Below are 22,496 nucleotides of genomic sequence, written 5' to 3'. Positions count from 1 at the left end.
AGAAAAAAGGACATGCCTTAGTGTGGGCAGGATGTTTGTGTTCCTGCCACTTTATTCCTCACGTCCTGTGGACATGCTCTGAGAAGAATAAGGTTGAACCTGGTGAGTAAATCCATGTGGCTGGTCTGCACCAAAGCTGAATTACGCTGAAAGTGAAACACTAAATGCGTGTGATTTGCACTTCGTGAATGGTCTCTTGGTTGACCCTAAAGGGATTAAGGTGTCTTACTTCCACCTTTCCACGGAATCATCTCTGTCCTCGTGTCATTTACTGCCAAGGGCACCTTGCCTAGGAACTTTGCAGTTAGCCACTTGAAACCCTTAAGGGACACTTCTGTCTCCCTTTATTTTGTCTCCCAGCAAAGTTGACTTTTCCTCTCCTTGCCTCGTCTTCCACAGGTTGTGACCGCTGTAGGAAAACACTCAGCTCTGATTTTGCCAGCTTGGAAGTTGATAGCAATGAATGTACCTTGATATAAGATTGGCTGTGGGATGGGACCCCCAGATGATTTAGCTGGGTTTTTGGGGTGTGTGGATGCCTCCGTTGCTTTGGCAATGGAACTAATCAGATCAAAGGAGCATCTGTACCCGCGTGAGACATGAGGTGTGTGCAGCAAATGTATTCATACCAACCATGGCTGAATTTCAGCTAAACATTCCAATTTAACAATAAAATGAGTACAATTTCTAGACATTAAGCTTTTATTCAGGAGTAGGTGAGAAGACTATGGGAATGGGGAGATTTCTGTGTGTGTTTGTCAGTGCAAGGAAAAGCAAGGGAGGAAAGTGAGCAGGATGGGCCACTGCATCCAGCAGAAAGGGAGGGCTGATGAACAGGAGCCTGAAGCAACTGGAGAGAACCAGGCTGGACTGAAATCTGCAGCTTGGTGTGGAATTAATTTGTTTAAACAGAATTTATTCGGTGGCATCCCTGAGACTGGGAGCTCTGCTCAAAGCCTCCTGGGAGAAGTCCTGGGTCTTGTTCTTCCGAGGAGAAGGGAGGTGTTGAAGAGGAGTCCAGATGTGGTATCCAGGGAGATGGCTTTGTGGGACAGCACTTGATGGGATTTGGTTTGCCTTATATAGGCATTTTGCACTGACGGGGACTGTTAAAGAGATGGGACTGAATGTCATCTGCTTAGAAGCTTTGCCTGTGGGAAGCAGTTGGTCCCCAAGTCCTGCCTGGGACCTGGAAACCACTTACAGACCCTGAAGAGCAGGGAGGACGTGTCTGCTGTCCTGCCTGCTGCCCATCCTCTCGCTCAGCTTAGCAGGCAGCACTGCCACAGGTGCTGCGTTGGTGAATGTGAGCGTATGCATAGAGAAGGGCATATACCTTACACAGAAGAAAAACACTTGTATGCACAAGGGAGTGTCAGGAACCATTTGGAGGCACAGATTTAGTTGTTTTGAAACATTCCTTCGCAGAGCTGTGAACTGAACAGCTGTGCTAAGTGGCTGAGATTCACAGTCTGGTCTGACCTTTCTATACCTCCAGTAGTGTGTGTGGTACTTTGGACAATGGCCATGTTTGTGTGTCCATAGGCAGTTAGGCCCTGATCCAGGAGGCAAGTGCTTAACTTGCAGCATGTGAAGTAATGCGACTGACTTCAAGTAGGCTCGTGTGTACGTAAGGTTAACCAGATCCTTGCTCACTCACTGCCTTTTTGCAGGAAATATGTCATCATAGCTTCAAATTATAAAGCAGGGAAACTGAGAGATAGCACTAAGATCACCCAGTCCAACCCCACCGTGCCCACTGCCCACGTCCCTCAGTGCCACATCCCCACGGCTCTGGGACACCTCCATGGACGGTGACCCCAGCACTCCCTGTGCAGCTGTGCCACTGCCTCACCGCTCTTAGGCAGAAGGAATTGTTCCTAATATCCCATCTGAAGTGTGGTATATCTTGTCTTTCGTGGTGGTGGGAGAAGGGCACGTGTTTGTGCAGTGCTGAGAGTGCTCATCTAAAGAAACTGCGGGATGTTAAGCCTCGTCCTCAGTGTTTGCTTCTGCAGCAGGCATCACCTATTAAATAAGAACTGCAAACAAATTTTAATAGCTCAATTGTGAAAGAGCCTGCTTAACTCTGGGAAAAGAATCTTTTTGATATGCAAGCCAAAAACATGCTAACTGAACTACAAACAACTGAAAGCTCTGCTGGTAAAATAATTCTCATAGACAGATAGATTCAGCTGCTTTTTTTTTTCCCTTTCCCCTAAGATGGCCAGAATATATTGCAACATAAAGCAGAGGCAAAAACGAGCCTTACATGGACATTCCTTTTCTCTTGTGAGAGGACCAGCCCTCCAGTTCTTAGTGCGCTTCATTGCAGTAGTTGATTTTCAGTTCTCTGGCTCCCGGAGAAGAATGGGACAGAAATAAACTTATTTGAAATGAACGCTGCATGCACCAACAGTTCGTTTTAAGGGTAAGAAGAACACAAGCTGTTCCAATTGACGGTACACAAAATGGAGTGTACTCAGAGGTTCACAGTGTTTGATTTCTATTGTTAAAGAGTCGGCGTGTGTGATGTACAACCCCACAGGGCAGTGGCAAACAGAATTGCTAAGTGCTTTTGTGCTCAATAAGACCAGGCGGTGCAGGAGCTGGTGAGGCTTCTGGCCATAATCCTACCTTAGTGTGCTGTGTTTCCTTCTGGAGTAATGGTGCTGCTGCTGCTGCTGAGCTCTGTACTGAGGGCACTACACAGCGGAAGGTCAGTGGTGGAGCTACATGTCTTTCCATGTGGCTGTTGGGCAGCTGGTTGGACTCCATATAGCCAACATATGGTGCCACGGTCAATATTTTTTAGCTGAATGCAGGTTGTGTCTTAGTTCTGTTTGAGCAGAGGCCATTTTGCCACGGTCCCGCACATAGTGGCTTCTGCTGGGGATCTCACAAGCCCAGTTGACCCTCATCCCAAAGGGCTTCTGACCAAAGGAAATGGCATGTATGGCTTGCAGCTGGTATGCTTGTTTCAAGAGCTTATTCAAGAGCTTAAATGAGTTGTGCTCACAGCATATAGCATTGCTTGCTATGGATTCCTTCTCAGCATCGTAGCAGGGGAAGGAGAAAAAGGAGAGATAGTAATTAGTAAAAGAAAAGCTAATTTTGCTACTGACTGCAAAGTAAAACAAATGGATTTATTCCTGTGTGGAATCAAAGGAGGCAACAAATCAAATGTGTTTAGAAGTGGGGAGAGTTTTCCAAGAACGTAACTAAGTAACAGAGAAGCCTTTTAAATCAAAAAGCAATCTGAAGGGAGGTTGCAGGAGGACTGTGTTGGTATCGATCACTGCTGGCACTCTTGCTATAGAGACACTTGTTACGCTTTCCAGCTCTTTCCAACATTGACATGTTTGAGGGGGAAGGCATAAGGACTCAGTAGGAGGGTTTGAGGAGGAGAAGATGTCAGTGTGGGGAGAGGCTCATCATCTCCTGATGGAGCAGGGCCTTGCTTGCTGTGGCCTGGGGTCCACACAACAGGGTCTGCTGCCAGATGGTGGGCCCTGGAACTGCAAGTGAGGAGTGTGAGGATGGAGCGTGGAGGATGCAGGAGTGCATGGCCTGTGTCTAGCCCTGAAGGCAAAGTGAGCTCAGTTCCAGACATTTTACCCTGCTTTGTCCTGGTGGCTGGAAAAAGGAAAACGTAACTCCCATTTTTAAGAAAGGGAGAAAGGAGGACCTGATGAACTGCAGACAGTGACTCGTGTTTGTGCTGGGGAAGATCATGGAACAGATCCACCTGAATGAGATGTAAGGTGCATGCAAGAGGAGGTGATCTGAGGCAGCCAGCACAGCTTCATAAGGGCTGATCGTGCCTCACCCATCTGTGATGTTGTGGTGGCACTGGTGGACAAAGGAAGGGCAAGCACTGTCATCTACCTGGGCTTGTGCAAGGCCTTTGATGTGGTCCCAGACTGTATCCTTATATCTAAGTTGGAGAGAGATGGATTTGAATGGTGAACTGTTCAGTGGATAAAGAATTGGTTGGATTTTTGTAGCCAGAAGGTTGTGGTCAGTGTCTCTGTGTCCACAGTGAGAAGCAGTGTCTCCCAACTGGTGCTCTTCAATATTTTCATCAGTGACACTGATGCTGAGGTTGCACTCGAGCCCATCTAGTTTGCTGATAACAGTAAGCCGTGTTGTGTGGTTGACATGTTAGAAGGAAGGGATACAATCCAGAGGAACCTCAACAAACTCAAAAGGTGGATCCATGTGAACTTAATGAGGTTCAACATAGCAAAGTGTAAGGTTTAGTACCTGGGTTGGGATAATCCCAGATACATATACTGACTGGGGGAACTCCTTGGGTGCAGCCCTGTGAGGAAGGATCTGGGGGTTCTGGTGGATGAAAAACTGAACATGTGCCAGCAGTGTGCTCCTGCAGCTCAGAAAGCAAATGGTATCCTGGGCTCCATCAGCAGTGGGGTGGCCAGCAGGGACAGGAGTTGGTTGTCCCTCTTTACTCTGCCCTTTTGAGGTCCTATCTGGAGTACTGCGTCCAGGTGTGGGGCCCCCAACACAGAAAGGATGTGGAGCTGTTGGAGAAGGTTCAGTAGAGGGCTGCTAAGATGCTCAGAGGGCTGGAGCACCTCCCCTTCAAAAAAATAGGCTGAGGGAGCTGAGCTTGTTCAGTCTGGAGAAGGCTCTGGGGAGACCTTACTATGGCCTTCCAGGACTTGAGGGGAACTTAGAAGCAGGAGTGATTTTTTACATGGTCTAATAGTGATAGGACAAGTGGGAATGGCTCTAAACTAAAAGAAGGGAGATGTAGATTAGATGCTAAGGGGAAATGCTTCACTTGGAGGCTGGTGAGGCCCTGGCACTGCTGCCCACAGAGCTGTGGGTGCCCCATCCATGGAGATGCCCAGGGTCAGGTTGGATGGGCCCTGGGCAGCCTGAGCTGGTGGGGGGCAGCCAGCCCATGGCAGGGGTTGAGGCTGGAGGGGCTTTAAGATCCCTTCCAACTCAAGGCATTCTGTGAGCTATGATATGGCATGATTCTGCCACAGAGGAAAGTCTGTCATGGAGAAGGTTGTTTCTTACCACAAGGAGATGTGCTGTAATAACTGGTGCTTTTTTGACTTTATTTAGATTGTGTTTCTCAGAGTTTTCTAGACTTCGGAGCTTCCTGTGATGAAAAGCACAGGACCAAACATCCCATGAAGTCATGAAGTACAGCCTTCCTGCAGGGCTGTGTCAGGCATTTGGCGTTCCTGTGCAGCAGAGGAACTCCCTTCTGTGCTTGTGGTGATGAAAGGCAAGTTAGGAGAGAAATTCAAGACGATTTGGTAATGATGATGAAACTTGAAAGGAGAAAAAAATACCAGTCACCACCTCTTGCTGTATGCTACAAGAAAAATGCTTAAGGACTTTGCATCATCTAACGTATAGCAGGCTGTAATAGAAAACTACCGTCGGTTTTGTTTTTAAAGCCTTGAAAAAGAAGGTTATTTTTTCACAACTGCCACAGGTCCTTTCTTTCATCTTAGCGGGAAAGTTATGTCATTGAAAAGGGAAGTGTGCTGTGTGAATTGCACTGCCCGTCCCTTGCGGTACCAGCTTTAGTTGCACGTTTCCAAGGCATCGTAGAAGGCTGAGCTGTGTAGCGGCTGGCAGCGCTGTTGGGATAACGAGACCGAGGTCTGTAGGAACTGGAGCCTCAAATGGTTTAAATTGACTTTGGTGGCACGGTGCCAGCTGACACCAGCTGAGAATCCGGCCAGAACAACTTGTCCAAGGTCACCTCATGCAGCAAAGCAGTGGATTCAGATTCTCCGGCCTGCAGAATCTCACTTCAGGGTGAGTAAGGAATGCATTCTGCTTCTTGAAGGGTCCTGCGGTTCTTAAAGCCTTATAAAGACAGAAGTGTGTCAAAGTCTTCATTCGGGTGTGATGTAGAGCGTCTCCTTTTCGTACCAGGATCTGTGGTTAAAATTAGAAACTTCTTTTGTTGCTTTTTTTTCCCTCTAGCATTATTTATTTCCCTACAAATACTGTGGAAAGTTCCAGTTTGGGATCTTAGTTGCACTAGTCTCAGATCTGCTGAAGCGAATGATGGTTCTCTCCATTACTCAAAGGTGATAAATATCTCCTTCTTTGTGACTCCCCTTATTTTTGAAATGAGGTTTTAGTTAAATTCCATTCAAGGATGGACACAACGTGTCTCTGCTGTCTGTGCTTCTGAATGCTTAGTTGGCAGCAGAAATCATGATCATCCTTGTGATGTTTTCTCGCTGGTGGAAAGGGAAAGGCCAGAAAAGGCAGGACTGTTGTAGCTTTTGCCATCCAGAGTTATTCACAGAATCACACAGAATCACAGAATGACCCTTGTTGGAAGGGACCTCAAGGATCATGAAGTTCCAACCCCCCTGCCTGGCAGGGCCACCAAACTTCCACATTTACTAGATCATGTTGCCCAGGGCCCCATCCAACCTGGCCTTGAACACCTCCAGGGTCGGGGCATCCGCAACCTTCCTGGGCAGCCTGTTCCAGCACCTCACCACTCTCTTAGTAAAGAACTTCCCTCTAACATCCAACCTAAGTCTTCCCCCTTTCAACTTAAAACCATTTCCCCTTGTCCTGCTATTGCCCTGAATAAGTTTTCCACGTGCTACATGTTGGTGTGAACGTGGGGGAGAGAACTGGGGGGCTATGTTAAGAGGCAGGGTCTGCCAGCAGTGGTGCATGGGATTCAATAGCTGGAGGGAGTCCCACGGTTCATTTACTCAAGTGGGACTGTGGAAAGCGACCTCAATGGTAGCAAGCAGAGCAAGCTAGACAGTCGCTGTATTCTCTGTGCCCCCCTTTACAAGGAGCAGAGTACGCATCCTCCTCGGGGTGGACTGACAGCTAGCAGCCCTGTGCTAAGGTGAGGTTGGGCTTTACAGCCGGGTTTGTCTGAAGGGATGCTGCCTGTTGGAGGAGGAAAGGGACAACCTGAGATAGCTCAGTGGTGACACCTGTTGACTGGGAGAATGGCTGTACCGGTGGTGTGAGGTTGGGAGGACCGTAGGAGGCAGGAATAACAAGGTGTTTTGGTGTGATAAGCCTTGGCTTGTATCAGCAGTATGAAAGAGGATACAGGACAGTGAAGCAGTTTTATTAGAGGAACCTGATGTGAGAGGGAAGTTGCATTATGACAAGTCCTTGTCCTTTGGGACAGATGAAGCAGGAGATGGTGTCCCTCACCACTAAACCGTGTAAGACCTTCTTACTGGGAAAAGCAAGGCTTCTTGTAGGGCTATTGTCTAACCTCAGCCTTCTTTACCCCAGGTTAGTAAGCTCTTCCCCTGGGGATCCAAATCTGTCTTTCCTCCCTTGTGAGCTATGGGTTGACTGTGGTAGCCTTCATGAATGGGGTTGAATGGAGAAGGCACAAACTCTGCACCTGTCTCACTGCATTAGGAAGTAGCTTCAGAGTAGTAATGATGAGCTAGGAAGGAAGCAAAAAGTATTCCCAGATCCTCAGCAGATGCTGCTTTGATGCTGAGGGTCTCGTCCTAACAAAGATCCTAACAAAGCTAGGAAAACACAAGAATGCCTTCCTGGGGGTTGCCTCCCATGAAGCTGTCTCTTTGTGGCCCTGATTTTTCTGTGAGGAGCGGGGTTAACGTGGAGGACCTGCTCAGAGTACATACCTGGGACTGTTCTTAGCCTGCTCTGCTCCTTAAAGGGTCTTTAACTGTCCCTTCTCAGCTCTGCTCACTGTTACAGATAGCTATGGCTTCTATCGTGGCATTTTGTCCCTCTCTTTCCTGATTACCAGATGTATTTCTAGATATGTTTACTTCTAATAAATATAAGAAAGAGATGTCCTGGGGCTTCTGTGTACATTTGTCTGTAATTAAGGTAGAATTAATTGCTTGAAATTGTTTTTAAGGGACTCTTATGAGATCAGCAGACAGGAGTATGGGATAAAATGTATAATGAATACATTACGTTATAAATAATGGACACAGCCAGTGCACAGGCATCCCTGAAAGGTAATAGCTCTTTCAATATTTAATTAAGTGGGAACCATAGGGAAAACACTGTATGTCACTAAGGTAATTTTCAGCCTGGCTTAGTGACACGTAGATCACTCTGAATGAGTGCAGAAACCGACATGCAGCTGGGACCCTATGTAGGGAGATATTTGTTGGCTGGAGAGTGGGTTGGAAGGGAGGGGGTATCACTTAGGGCTGGTCAAAGAGGGGATGCTGATGGCAGCGGAAAGTAGTGCTTTGCTGCTGTTTCTTTCATCAATTGCTGGGTTAGCAGTGGTGCTTCTGTTTGTTTTGTTGGTGTTTCCTCACTCATTTCATTGCGTTCTTCTCCAGCTCTTACACAGCTCTTACAATTTTACCTCTGCCAGTGAAGCAGGTCGTTAAACTGAGAGGCCTCACTGGAAGGTCTGAGTGGTTTGTGATGGTTGCTAAAGCCCACTGTGCCTTCCTGTGCATCTCTTGAGGCCTCTCTATGCTGTTTCCTGCTTTGTACTTCATTATCTGGCTATCAGTGAGGTTTCCTGAGTTTCATGTCTTAGAGAGAGGGCTCTTAGAGAACAAGACCAGACTCAGTATTGTATGACAGAGGTCATTATGAGAGCTGGTGTATTCTCTAGGGCCGAGACCTCATCTCCAAGTTGGGAAGAGCCTTGTGTGATCCTTTCAGTCCACAGGCAGTAAATAACAATGATTAAACAAATAACCGTTCCTGAGCTCTGTAGTGTAGTTGCAGAGAAGCACAAGGGGAAAGGTGCAGTAAGGAAAATGAAGGGGAGAAATGGTCTCATTTACTGCGAAAGATGTGTTTGTATTGAAATGAGGCACAAAAGCTCCCTCCTGTTTGTTTATGCAGGCAGGGCTGCAAAGGTGAGAATAGAATTAAACTGGGGGTAAAAAAAATCATGGTTTGTTTTCTCTCTTTCTCTCTACTTTTTTATTTTCTTCTTTTTCCTCTTTTATTCCGAAAAAGCTACAGCTTCCTCTTTTCAATGTGTCCTTCCGATATTTTCAGGCTAAATTCAATTCTCCAGCATTAGATTTAGCTGCAAGTGTAAAAGAGGAAAAAACTAAGCCAACATACAATCGTTGATTCCAAGCTGGCTAAAGCATTTCACCTAACCAAAAAGCTTTCCTTCCCCATGTCAGCTCAGAATTAGGTGAGAAACACATAAATGTGCAGGAGAGAGAAGTGAGCATTCAGCTCCTAAACAAACAAACAAATCCTCCCCTCCCCCAAGCCACCCAGTCTACACCCTGTCATATGAGCTTGGAATACAACTGATTTTCCACTGCTTTAGAAGATAGATCTCCTCCAGGGAATTACACTCTTGCTGTGTGACATTGTCCAAGTGAGAACAGTCAGCCTCTCAGTTACTGCTTTTTCAGCCATATAAAGCTTTGATTTCCCAATTCAAGCAGCCGCACCATCTTGAAGCCATATAAAAAGTAACACTTTCAGTGGTGGAAAATCTGTTTTAGGTTATTTCTTTTAAAATTCATTATTGCTGATGTTTCCTTGCTACCAATCCCGAGTGAAGAAAACTCTGATTGAGTGACTTCATCGATACAGTCATTGGGAATGACCTGTGTGACTTGTGGTGTAACCGCTTATAAAGTCACTTCAGTAAAATGTATTACTGCTGCTATTCTTGCCCTTTGATTCTTTGCTTCTTACTCTGAAGGACTTTTTCTTCTGGTTTCACTGAGCTTTGGATGAAGCCCAGGTTTTGGACAATGCTCTGGGTAGATTTGGAGCAGTGCATGTGGGGAGAGTTGGTAAATGGAGTTGAGGAGGTGCCCAACACAAGGAGGGACTTAGAGAGGATCTGAATCAGGGGAGAAATGGTAGGGAGATGTAAAAGTGATAGTTTTGGGGTGGTCTTTTTGTGCTTTCTTGTAAAGCAAGAAGGGAATGGCCAATCTAATGGTCAAACTGGTATGAGTAATAAGTACTGCACAAACTGGTAATGAACACTGACGGCAACTTTGGATAATTTCATATCCTGTGACTGTTTTTGGCACAAGGTAGCAAACCAGTTATCTGGGCTTGAAACTGACACTGCTGAGGACAGCAAAGAAGTGCATGCAGCGGTACATGGGTTCTTGTGGAAGCTGTGCTACCTAGGAGATGAATGCTATAGTTTCTGGCATTGGCCTTAATAATAGAAGGAGGGATCCCTAAAAAGAGTGTGGCCTCTATGTACAAATATTGAAAATGATGGTAGTTTGGCCAATGTGCTTCCCCTACCTTCCTGTCCCTCTTCCTTCTACCCAGACAGATAAACATAGAAATAAAGCTTTGAAATCAGATGGAAGGAACCGGCTGCTCTTCAAAGCCAGGTGTAGTTGTTTTCTTTTTGCCTTTTCCCCGAGGATGCTTTATTTATGGTCTTAGCTGCTGCTGATTCTGAAAGGAAAACGTCTCCCAAATCAGAGTGCAAAGAAAGACAATCCATTTCTGAAATGCTTATGCAATCCTGTGCTCAGATTACCCTGTGAAAATCCGTGGGGGATCTGGTTGCTCTAGGAGAAACCTGGGGCTGTGGGCCGGGTGGGTGTTCACCTGCTCCCCCACTAACACTGCTTGCACCTGGTTTGTAGGCTGGGAACTTGGGCTTGGATGCTCCAGATCTTCTCTTCCCCAGGAATATTTCCCTGTCGTATTCACTGTAGGGAAGTTTCAGGGAGAGGGAGATAATTCAGCCGCTTCAAAATAAAAAACAAAAAAACAACCCTCTGAAAACCGAAACCGCCACCATCAAAACAATAGATAAAAGGGACAGACGAGAGGAGGGAGGGCAAACCTATTCCAGAAAAGCTGTGCTGTTTTTGGCTTCAGCCAGCAGGATCTAGCAGTTTGCATAGAAAGTAGTTTATTGTCAGCAAGAGACGAGGATAACTGCCAACAATGCAAAGTCATTGGCAGCAAGGCATTATGCTTCGGAAAGGCCTGGGTGACAGATCTATCCCTTTGTCTGTCTGCTGGGCCAGCCTTTGCTCTGCCAGCCTTTAGCTGTGCGAGCTCGTTGCTTACAGCGGCTTGGTCTTCGTTGCACTTTGGCATTGGCGGCCAAATGCTCTGCTGCTGTAGGTCAGTCTATATGCTGTGGTTCAAATGGTTATCCCAGCTGCACATTGTGCCCGAGTGTGTCTGATTCTCCTCTGTTCATTCGGGGTTGTATTGTCCTCTGACCTGACCTGCTTAGATTGAGCAGTGCTGTGATGCACTTGTGTTACGGCTTTGCACTCATGTAGCCAAGGAGGGCTTTCCATGACTTCGTTAAACCTCAAGACCCCCATTCATCCCCCTTACTTCCTCCCAACTTCATTTATTCTCTTAAAATTATTAAGGTTAGAAAAGATGTTCACCTTTCTTGCAGTGAGGGCCCAGCACTGAGCGCAGCACTCGAGGTGCAGCCTCACCAGCGCCAGTGCGGAGGGACGGTCACCTCCCTATACTTTCTTTTCCCCCTGTTTATAGGGTATCATATATTTTTAAAGACTCAGATGATAAGCCCGCCATGCCAAGGCCAGGTTCATGAAATGCCCTCATCTGAATGATGGGGTTGGGGATTTTTAATCATCACCGCTGAGGTCCAGCTGCATTTCTGACTTACTGAGGTTCCTGCAGCTTGATGCTGAAAACAGATACCGTGAGATCAGTGTGTGACTGAGGAACACCAGAGTGCTGTGTAACATTATGAAATAGTACTCTTCCTGCTGAAAAGTGCAGGTTAGGATGTGCTTAGCTGTGTTCCCACAGTGCTGAAAGTTGTAAACTGCAGCCAGGGCCATCTGGAATAGCATAAGGAACTCGTGAGCTCCCACATGGAGTTTTGGGTCACATGCAGAGAGTTTTCAGAACTTTTGGGCAACTCGACCAGTTCTTCTTTCCATTCTGTTTCATTGTTATAAGTAGGGCAGATCAGTGATGTTGCTGTGCTGTCACAGGGCTGCCACCCTGGCTTGGCAGCTACGGGGGTTCACAGCAAACAAACACAAAAGCACTTGCTGTCTTATTTAAAGAGACAGGACTATTGGCTTTCTGTTTCTAACTTTTGCTGTTTGTCCTTGGAAAGAAGAATTGTGCTTACTCTGTGCTGTTTTCACAGTCCTTCTGCAGAATATCAGATTTTTCTTTGTATTTTGCTGGCTGGGATTTTGCATATATTGAAGTCAATGGATCGGGATCGTGTTTGGTGGAGCTGGGGCTCAGACCCCACTGCCATTGGTGGACAATCTAAAGACTCGAGTCAACATGAGTTCTGCCTTAGGACAGCTAAATAAAAGCTTGTGATATACAGTCTTTCAAGAAAGCATCTCATTTCACCCATGCCTTTTATTTCCTCTTGCTCTATTGAGCTCTATTGAGCCTACAGAGGAGAGGTGACTAAGGCAGGGTTTTGAGGTCGGTAAGGTGCGAATACTGCTGTGATACAGCTTCTAGAAAGCTGTTTAGGGCTGGGAGGAAGCAGAAGAGGCTTCTGCTGGAACTTCTGTGCTGCTGCAGCCCTTGTGGGTTCTCCCTCTTGCCTTCCTTTCCTGCAGCAATGTGCAGCAGCGCTCTGACCGCTTGGAGAAGAGCCTATGCTTGGAAAAACAGCAAGTATGTGGAACTGAAACTGCTTAGCTTGATTACGAGAGAGCATGTTTATTATTGAGGAAGATGCCTGATGTTGTGTTATTGTGTGTGCTCGTTTTGAGAAACTCAGTCCACTTCTATCAGTGAGGTTTGTTATCTTGCAGCTCTCACCCACACTCGCAGATTAAACAAACAGTATCAAGGTGCAGACTTTTTTTATCTTATTCATTAATCTATTTTTGCTTGGGAAACAAGTTTTTTAAAGCTGCCTGTGCAACTGTCATTCTCCCCCTTATTCTTCTTTTTTTCCCTCACCTCACTTGAATGTAAAATTATTGGATGCACAGTGCTGACATATGAGCGTGTGCTTTTGGCTAAGCAGGCAGACATGACGTCTAAGTCCAAGCAGCATTGTGCCAAGAATGCCATGGAAAATAGCCAGCTGTTTTTGTTGACATTGCTAAAACAGAGTTTCACTTTGCAGCACTGATGCAAAGCCAAAGAGGGGAGTAAGGGAGTAAAGCAAAGAACAGATAAGCAGTCATGATATGAAGTAATTGCATGTTACGCTGTGTACTGATATCCGCAATCATTTTGTGCCTTCTAAGCCTGGCAGCAAAACACAGGGTTCGGTGTTTGGCTGGAGCCAATTGATCAGTTTGGGTCACGAAGCAGCTCCAGAATGCATGCAGTTTGATATGCTGTTCTATGGGTGACTTTAGGTTTACTGAGCAGAAACACTTTTTGGTACCCAGCAAGTCAACTTTTTGGTCTGTTGCCTGCTCAGCCATGATAGAGAGTAAGCTCAGACTCTCTGCTCTAAAATGGGTAACACCAGCTGAGCTGAGGTTTATCCCTTTTTCCATTGAATATAAAGTTTCTGATGTCAGTAGGTGTTTCTTGATGATTCGAAGTAGGGAAGTCTCCTGAAGAATCTTGGAGGAATGCTCCAGCCCCAATTCCCTGTGATCTGTATAGTTCAGAGAGGCTGTGTTGGATGGGAGTAATGGTGTGTTTGGGCTTAATAACCACTTTGAGAGTGGATGCAGTTGTATCACTACAAAGATTTTTATCAGTTGCTTTCTGCTTTATAAGCAGAACCTAAAAGAAGCTGCTTACTTCATGTTTATGAACGAATGCTTTGTAATGCATTGAAAAAGCTGTGTCTGGTCTGTGGGGAACATGTTCAGGAGCGTTCTGTCTGGAACCATCAGGTACTGACAGCTCAAGAAGTGATGGCTTTAAGTTACACCAGGGAAGATCATTGGACTTGGTGGTCTTAGTGGTCTTTTCCAACTTCATTGAGTAAGGAAGATGGTATTGGAAATGAGATACTGAAGTGGATTCCTATTGACCAGTTGGGTGAAAACAGCTGTTTCAACATTTATTACAAAACATAATTTGAGAACAGTGATTGCTCTTACACCTCAGCACCCTGTCCTCTCTGACACAGTCCCTGTGCTTCTGTTTTCTGTACTATGTAGGTTGCTGAACTCTGTCTGAAGTCACTCTGAGCTTTCCTAACACCTACAGTGCATATTATTGATTCACAAAGAAGCCTGCTTGACTTTTGTGTCAAACACTGCATCTCTTAGGCTTCATTCAGCAGCAAGCTTGATGGCAATCGTAAGCAGAAGTGGCTTTGGTACTGTCATGCACAAAACTGCACGTAGTACTCAAGGTGAGGCCACACCAGTGTGGTTTAGAGTGGGACAGTCGCTTCCTTTCCATGGCATACAGATGCTTTAAGCATTCAGGAACAGGATTGCAAGTTGCTTTTCTGGTACAGTCTCACGTATCTACTGTTCTTTTGCTTTAGGTTACGATGCTTTGAGCTATTCTGTGGAAAATGATGGCAAGTGGAGTGGGAGACAGCTACTGCAAGCAAATGAGGATAACACGACGGATGTCCCAGGGGACGGGGGGAAGCTGTATGTCAGAAATTGCACTGAACCAGGTAGGAATGATGGTTGCTTCCAGCCACACAGTCTCACAGTTGACTTTCTTTCTTCCAGATATCTGCATTGGTTTCACCTGTATTGCCGAAAGGTTTCAGTTATTTTTAGGTCTGTAAACGTCTTTGCTGTTTTCCTTGTGACTGTGGACCGTGTGGGTATTGCAAACTCTCAGTGTGGGTAGGATTAAGGAGAAGGCATGCTGTCAAATGGTATATAAGTGCAACGTCTGCTGATGGCCAAGTCGTGAAGCTTGTGCAAAAAGCTGTGACATCCAAAGAGTCTTAAGTGTTTATTGCATGAACACTACGCACTGTTGTTGTGGTCAAATATGCATAGTGGATATGAGTGTCGGTACGATTATTATTTGCAGCATTAGTTGATAATCTTATATTTAATCTTAGTGGCTCCAGCAAGCGACTGACCTAGATGAATTTTAGTTTGCAGTTTCACAGCTGAACTTCTGGGCTGATTTTCCGATGTGAAATGCATAATGCAGCTTTTTCCTCAGGGAAGGACCTTAGCAGGGCACTTCTTATCTCTGTGACTTCCGTTTATATGAAACTCGTAGGAGCTCAATGTCCTTGAAGCTCTATTGCTCCATTACGTTTAGTTGAAGTTGGTTGACATATGCAGGTGCTTTTGGAGGAGGTGAGCACAAGCGTGTATCAAATGTGTTTTTCTGCTTTATGTGTCCCGCTTCCTCAGGAGTCCAGCTACAGATAGAATGCTAACTGATTGGGTAGAGAGATTATTTAGCTGTGGGAGATGAGCTAATGTGCTCTTTCACATTACATTCCCTGAGCTACTTGGAGGCCTGATAGAGGCCTTTCAGTATCTAAAGGGAGGCTGTGGGAAGGAAGGGGACAGCCTCTTTAGCAAGATCTGTTGTGATAAGAGAAGGGGAAATGGTTTCAAAGTAAATAGGGGAGATTTAGAGTAGATATGAGGAAGTATTTCAACACTAAAGACAGTGAGGTGCTGGTTGCTCAGGGAGGTTATGGATACCCCATCCTTGGAGGTACTTAAGGTTAGGCTGGACGGGGCTCTGAGCACTGATGGAGCTGTAGGTGCCCCTGTTCAGTGAGCAGCAGTTGGTCTGGATGGCCTTTAAGGGTCCCTTCCAGCTCAAGCAATTATATAATTCTGTGATTCTATGTACAAAAAATTTTCCATGGCTATTAGAAAAAAGAACAAGGGGGTATCTTTTTAGTTCACATCCAGTTGATTGCATTGTTTCTATTCTTACCCAAATAGAAGTCATTGTAATGTATAATAAAAAAAGGGAAAGCTTCATAAGCTGTTCAGTCCTTTATTTTTTCCTTTTCACAGAGGAACTTGGCTATCATTTCCTCAAAGTTCGAGGGAGGAATCGGAAAGGTGCTCCTTCATTCTTCAGAGCTTATGTAGGTTATGTACCCCAGGAGAAATTCAAACAGATTCTTGCTGCATTTCTCTGTCTATACTTTTTCCTCTACTGTAATACCTCATAACGTTTCTGGACAAGAGGATGGTCACATTCTTTTTTTAAACAGCAACAACTGGCACCAAAAATTCATCTTACTACACCCTCACTTGTTTGCATACCTCCTCCGTAGTGCAGATCTTATAGCTTCACATCATTGTACATAATAATCTGCCCCCCCAACTTCTCTCAGTATCTGCTTTCTCACCGTCCTCACCTATTTCTACCACCTTCACTAAATAAAACGGTCTGTATGAAATTGATGGGGTTTTATTTGTCGGACTTTTCCACCTCTTTCCTGGAAGATAAAACGTCAGTATTTACTGAGCAAATTGTGTACCGTTCAGGAGAGAGAGTAGAAACGCCGAGGTGAATTGCTGTTTTGTATCTGAATTGTCATGGAATTACTACAGAAGACATTCTGTAATGGCAAACAAATTAGAATTACTGTGGGAAAGAAAGCAGAATGAACAAGTTTGTGTTGCGTGTGTTGTTTCGTGGATTTATTTGTTTTTTATTGTTATTATTTTTAGCATTAGTAGAATATAAATGTAAATCATGAAAGCAGTGCTGGACAGCAGTCAGAAGTGTTTGACTTGTATTGCTTTGAATGGGGATGAGGCTCTTTTGAAGTCCGTATGGAATGTATGTGTTGACTCCAGTGGGATTTCAGGCCACCTGCAGAATATTTCAGTTCTGCTTTTTCAGCAACTGAAAGAAGTAAAAGAAGAGTTGATGGAAGAGATGCTGTCAATAGCTTAGAAATGCGTTTGTGTTCGGAACGTTGGTTGTGCTCTGTATCACATGAATAAGCAAAGCGTTCCTGGTGGCACTTTGAGAAGAATTTCAAATGATTTCATTTTCCATGTGACTCAGATGTCAGGTTTCTAAACCCTGCTCCGAATGGGCCACTGGTTCCGAGCCCATACAACTTGAGCTTCTTTCTGTCTTTCCTGATGGAGAGAAGTGGAACATCTGTTCAGGAAATTGAAATGGAACCTGATGGTGGAAGTGGGCTGCTGAAGTTTGCTTAGGCAAAGGCAACTTCTAACTTCATCCAAGCAGAGTTAATGTACACCAGCACCCCAGGTTTACATCTAAAGCATCAGAAAGAAAACAGAAATCCTGTCTGCACTGTAAGCTGTCAAATCACAAGGAAATTATGTAAAGTTAAGCGTTTTACCTTCTGCTGTCAATTTGAGTTAGAACTTGTAATGAAATGAAGTAAAACGTTTCTGACAAAAGTCCTGTTCTGAATCTAACTGCGTCTCTAGCTAGAATTCTTGTTTTATGGATTTCTTGTACTCATTATTTATTTGTATTTGATTAAAGGGAAGAGAGGAGAGAATAAAGTTGTTGTTTTTTTTAGTTTTGCTAGTGTTCATTAGCCGTCATCTGCTGTCATCTTGAGCTGTCCCAAGGAGCTGTGTTGCTGGAGCTGATATCAAAGATGTAAAAAATTGCACTTTCGCCATCAGAAGATGCTGATTCAATAGAATCAAAACTTCCTGTTTAAATGCAGCTGGCTGATTTGATTTGTTGGGTTCCAAACAGTGTTGCTCATCCTGGACAGTACCTTCCATGTACACATGAGCTCTACTGGAGATCTGGATCTGCCTGCTCATCCTGTTGCTTTTGGGGAGGGACTCCCATACCTGGAGGTGCAGGACAGCCTCATATTTCCAAAGCCAGTTTCTAGGTAAAAGCCCTCCTTTTCTTTCCTTTCCTTTCATGCAGAGTATTGTGGAGCAAAATGCAAAATGTAGTGCATAGCCTGGAGTATCTGTTGCCATTTATGAATTAACATAGTTTAATCCTTCATAGCGTCTCCATGGGACATTCTTTTCTGTGCATTTGGCCTTCAGGTGCTGCATCTTCCCTGTATCAGCAGCACAGAGTCTAGTTGGAGGCCTGTAAATAGTGATGTTCCCCAGGGGTCAGAGCTGGGTCCAGTCTCAATTAACATCTTCATCAGTGACCTGGATGAAGGGATAGAGGTGCATCGTCAGCAGGTTTGCTGATAATACAAATCTAGGCAGAGTGGCTGACGCACCAAAGGCTGTGCTGCCATTCAGCAACACCCGAACAGGCTGGAGAGCTGGGCTGAGAGGAACCTGATCAGGTTCATCAAGGGCAAGTGTAATGTCCTACACCTGGGGAGGAATAACCGCGTGGACCTGTACTGGTTAGGGGCTGACCTTCTGGAGGGGAGCTCAGCAGAGAAGGATACAGGGGTCCTATTGGACAACAGGTTTGCCATGAGCCAGCAATATGCCCGGTGGCCAAGAAGGCCAGTGGCATCCTGGGGTGCATTACAAAGAATGCAGCTAGCCGGGAGAGGAAGGTGATCCTTCCGCTCTGCTCTGCCATGGTGAGGCTGCACCTGGAGCACTGTGCCCAGTTCTGGGCTGCCCAGAGCAAGAAAGATGGGGAACTTCTGGAGAGGGTCCAGCTAAGGGACACAATGATGTGAAGAGCCTGAAACATCTCCTGTGCGAGGACAGGCTGAGAGACCTGGGGTTGTTCAGCCTGGAGAAGATAAGGCTGGGAGGGGATCTCATAACTGTTGATAAATATCTGAAGTGAGAGCCAAATGTATGGGGCCAAGCTCTTGTTAGTGGTATGCAGCCACAGGACATGGGGCAATGGGCAGAAACTGGAACATGGGAAGTTCCAGGAAGAACTTCTTTACTTTGGGGGTGAAGGAGCACTGTGGAAGCGGCTGCCCAGAGAGGTGGTGGAATCTTCCCCTCTGGAGTCTGGAGTCATCTGTAATTAGAAACTAAATGGTGTGCTGATTATATTTATGATCAAATATGTGCTGCTTCTTCTGTCTGGAGATTCAGTCACTCTATAGAACGATAAATTAAAAAGCTGAAGATATATACCAGAGTTGAATGAGACTCTAATATATGGTTGACGTGCTGATAGTAGTGCAAACTTTCCAGCCTGATTTTGTAAGGTAGGTGATACATTGCCAAGTAACGATCTGATAATGATACTGTCTAAAATGACTCTTTTTCTTTCCTATATGCTCCCAAAATTTAGATCTATGAACAAATACAGCGAGGCAAAAGGGAGAGTTTAAAGAAGGCATTTTCACCTTACCTGTTGGAGAGTGTGGAAGGGAAAGATAAAATGCCTTACTTCGCTATTGTAGTTTTGTGACTGTAAACACATTTTTGCATGCTAAAAGAAAGATCTTTTCTTGTTGTTGTTGTTTAACTGCATGTGTGTTTTCAGGCTTACTTGAAATCCTGGCACGACATTTTCCATCTGCTGTATTTATTTTCTGTTAGCATATTGAATGGTGTAGCTAGTAGTGTTTTATTGTGAGAACTGCTCCAAATAGAGGTTTGAGGTTTTTATGCTTGCATTTACTTGAAACATACATTGCAGAGATATTAAGGGGCTGAAATGGGCATAATCCAGCTTAAAGACTGTATTTTGTAATTTTTTTGGCCTTTTCTTGTAATTTTCCACTCTGTCGGGCTGTTGCAATTGGCTTGATAGTGTGGTAGTCTTAAGCAGTTCCCTTTAAAATGCAGTGCTCGTTCTGTGCTGCGTAGGCCTGATTCACAGAACCCCAGGGATCTTGGGGCCCAGCATTATGGTACTTGGAAATAAATCTGTGTTGGGGGTAGCAATTAGAAGACTATTATTTTTCCTTTGAAAAATCTGTTGGGTGTAGCTGATGCAGCACTGCTGCAGGAGCCTCCTTGCTAACACCTGTGCTCAGTCAGCATGTACAGAGCTGGTGAGTAATACTCTTGTCCTTTTCTTCCTTATTTTCCAGTCATGTTGTCAAACCTGATCAGCCGTGCACTCTTGACTCCTTGGTGTCTGTATGTATATTTGACAGTGCTATACTGGAGGTGTTGGAGTGGGTCCAGAGGAGGACAACAAAGATGCTCAGAGAGCTGCAGCATCTCTCCCGTGAAGAAAGGCTGTAGGAGGTGGGCTTGTTCAGCCTGGAGACGGCTCCAAGAAGATCTCATTGCAGCCTTCCAGTACTTGAAGAGAGTTTACAAGCAGGAGTGGAACTAAGTTTTTACATGGTCTGATATGATATGACAGGTGGGAAAGTCTCTCAACTAACAGGGGAAATTTAGATGCTGGGAATAAATTCTTCACTCAGAGGTTGGTGAGGTCCTGGCACTGCTGCCCAGAGAGCTGTGTGTCCCCCATCCCTGAAGGTGCCAAGGGCCAGGTTGGATGGGCCCTGGGAAGCCTGAGCTGGTGGGGGGCAGCCAGCCCATGGCAGGGGCTGGGGCTGGGTGAGCTTTAAGGTCCCTTCCAACCCAGGCCATTCTGTGATTTTATGACAGCTGTTCATTCTCTGGTCCTTACGGTATCTGTATGAAGATGCGTGGAATTAGAAATGGACGATAAAACTGGACAAGATTTGTTCATGTAGAAAAGTTATATTGTTTAAACACTGATTTTAGTTCAGGTTTGGCAAATATTTCTGCTTAAAGTAAATGATGAAGAAAGAGAGAGAAGTAATCATGTTACTTCTGGCAAAGCATCACTTAAACATGTAGTCCTGTTCAGAAGTGTGAGTCACCCACTGGAAGCAGGAAAAAAAAGAAAGACTTCAGTTGATGTAATGTTGAGCTTTGGGTCAGGTCCATGTGCTTGCAGACTTGGAGATCGGCTTGCACTAAAGATGTTCAGAGGAACTTGCTGTTAATCCAGGCTTAATTTGTCAGCTGTCATGAAGTGAAAGCAGACCTCTGTTCCAGCAGCAGCAGCTCTGCGCTTAACATGGCCTGCATTGACCATGGTAAGGCAGGAACGTCCTGCAGGCTTAGGCTTAGGGGAAACTAATAGCTCCCCACTACAACCTGAGAGGAGTTTGTGGCAAGATGGGGATCAGCCTCTTTACCCATGTAACTAGCAATAGGGTGAGAGAAGATGGCCTCACATTGCACCAGGGGAGGTAGTTCAGGTTGGTCATTAGGAAGAATTTCTTCTCTGAAAGAGTGGTAAAGTACTGGAACAGGCTACACAGGGAGGTGGTAGAATCACTGTCCTTGGAGGTGTTCAAGGAATGTTTAGATATGGTACTCTGGGACATTGTTTAGTGTAAAATGTTGTTGATTGGTGGACAGTCAGACTGGATGATCTTAGAGGTCTTTTCCAATGTTGGTGATTCTATGATTCCATGGGGAGAAGGCTGCTGTTAGAGAAAGTGGGCTATTTCAATGTGTTGTAGCAAGCGTTTCCACTTTTAAGATCAATTGCAACGGAGTGGTGTTTTGCTCCATGCAGGGTTTGCTTGGGGAAAGGCCAGGAAAACTCCAAGATGGTGACTGCCAGATAATCTAGAAGGCCACAGCAGAAAAAAAGGATTATGAATCTAGGCAAGGATTTTATATTCTGGGCTAAGAATTATCTGAGATCATCTGTTCAAGCACAAAAGCCAGTGTGATGAGGTGTGCTTGAAACAGTTCGGTAGATCTGAAGACTTCCATTTTTCAGAGGTTTTTTGTGCTCACTGCTGTCAAAAGCTTCGCTTTTTTCTTTTTTTTTTTATGACTATTAAATACCACTGAGAAAATCTGATGGATGCACGCAGAAGAGCTGTGCCAGGATTTTCCTATACCCTTTTGATTTGTGTGAGAAGAAAAGCATTATATTTTCTCACGTGTTGTACCAGAAATCAATTGCTGAGTATACTGGAAAATAATCCTTTGAGTAAGTAGAAGTCTCTGAGGATCTAGTCCAGCAGTGATGTAAAAACGATGAGATGTTTAAGCAATGGTGTTGTTATAAAGTGCCCTGTGGCTCATGCAGTGTGTCACCAGACCTACTGAGATGATGATGTCCAGGTTTTGATGTCCAGGGCCTGGCCCTAGAGTACCCCAGCAAGGCTTGTAGAGCAGGCTCAAAGATGGTGGCCAGGTTCAATAGGAGTCCTGGATATCGGGCATGTTTGTAATGAGGAGGCAGCTCCAAGGGAAGCTGTGCAGGCAGTCCACAGGTCAGGATCAATACGTTCCTCAGCCAGGTGTGGGCAGCTTTGGGCTAGTAGTTTTTGACTTGAGATGACTCTTTTTGGATCAGAGCTTCTCCAGAGGCCAGACAGGAACTGATAGGGCATGTTGGTCTGCAGCCCAGCATAGGTCCCTGTGCTGATGTTGATTCCTGTAGGGTGGAGAGGCACATGGACTGCCTTAGCATAGACATCAAGTGTCTAATAACTTATATTAAAAGCTACTTGATCCTTTTCAGTAGCATCCTGTGTCTTCTTTCCATGGACAACCAGAAATATCTGATGGACTCCCAAAAGCAATCTGCCCTTTGAGGAAAAAGGTCTCTGAAGTGGGTTGAGCAGCATGGCAGCAATGGAAGGTGATCACAGGCGGGTCACTTGCCTGTGTTGGGGAGTTGGTGTGAGAAACAAAGCATAGAGGAGGGTGTTCCAATCACAGAATAACAGAACAGCCCTGTTTGGAAGGGACCTCAAGGATCACGAATCTCCAGCAATAGCCACA

General features: G+C 45.3%; 1 protein-coding gene across 3 annotated transcripts in view; it reads left to right on the top strand.

Moving 5' to 3' along the window:
- SLC24A3 (solute carrier family 24 member 3) overlaps positions 1-22,496 on the top strand; it is a 130,488-nt gene that overhangs the window by 5,663 nt on the left and 102,329 nt on the right. For all 3 annotated transcript variants that reach the window (XM_072331212.1, XM_072331211.1, XM_072331210.1), the window contains exon 2: positions 14,396-14,533. Coding sequence is in view for 2 of the 3 variants with exons in the window: in XM_072331211.1 (XP_072187312.1) it covers positions 14,396-14,533 (138 nt within the window). In the remaining variant the exon portion in view is untranslated. The remainder of the gene's footprint in view (positions 1-14,395; positions 14,534-22,496) is intronic.

This window comes from Excalfactoria chinensis, chromosome 3 (assembly GCF_039878825.1).
Source record: "Excalfactoria chinensis isolate bCotChi1 chromosome 3, bCotChi1.hap2, whole genome shotgun sequence".
In the NCBI taxonomy this organism is placed as follows: domain Eukaryota; kingdom Metazoa; phylum Chordata; class Aves; order Galliformes; family Phasianidae; genus Excalfactoria; species Excalfactoria chinensis.
Note: the sequence above shows the minus strand (reverse complement) of the source record. Positions and strands in the feature narration are given on the sequence as shown.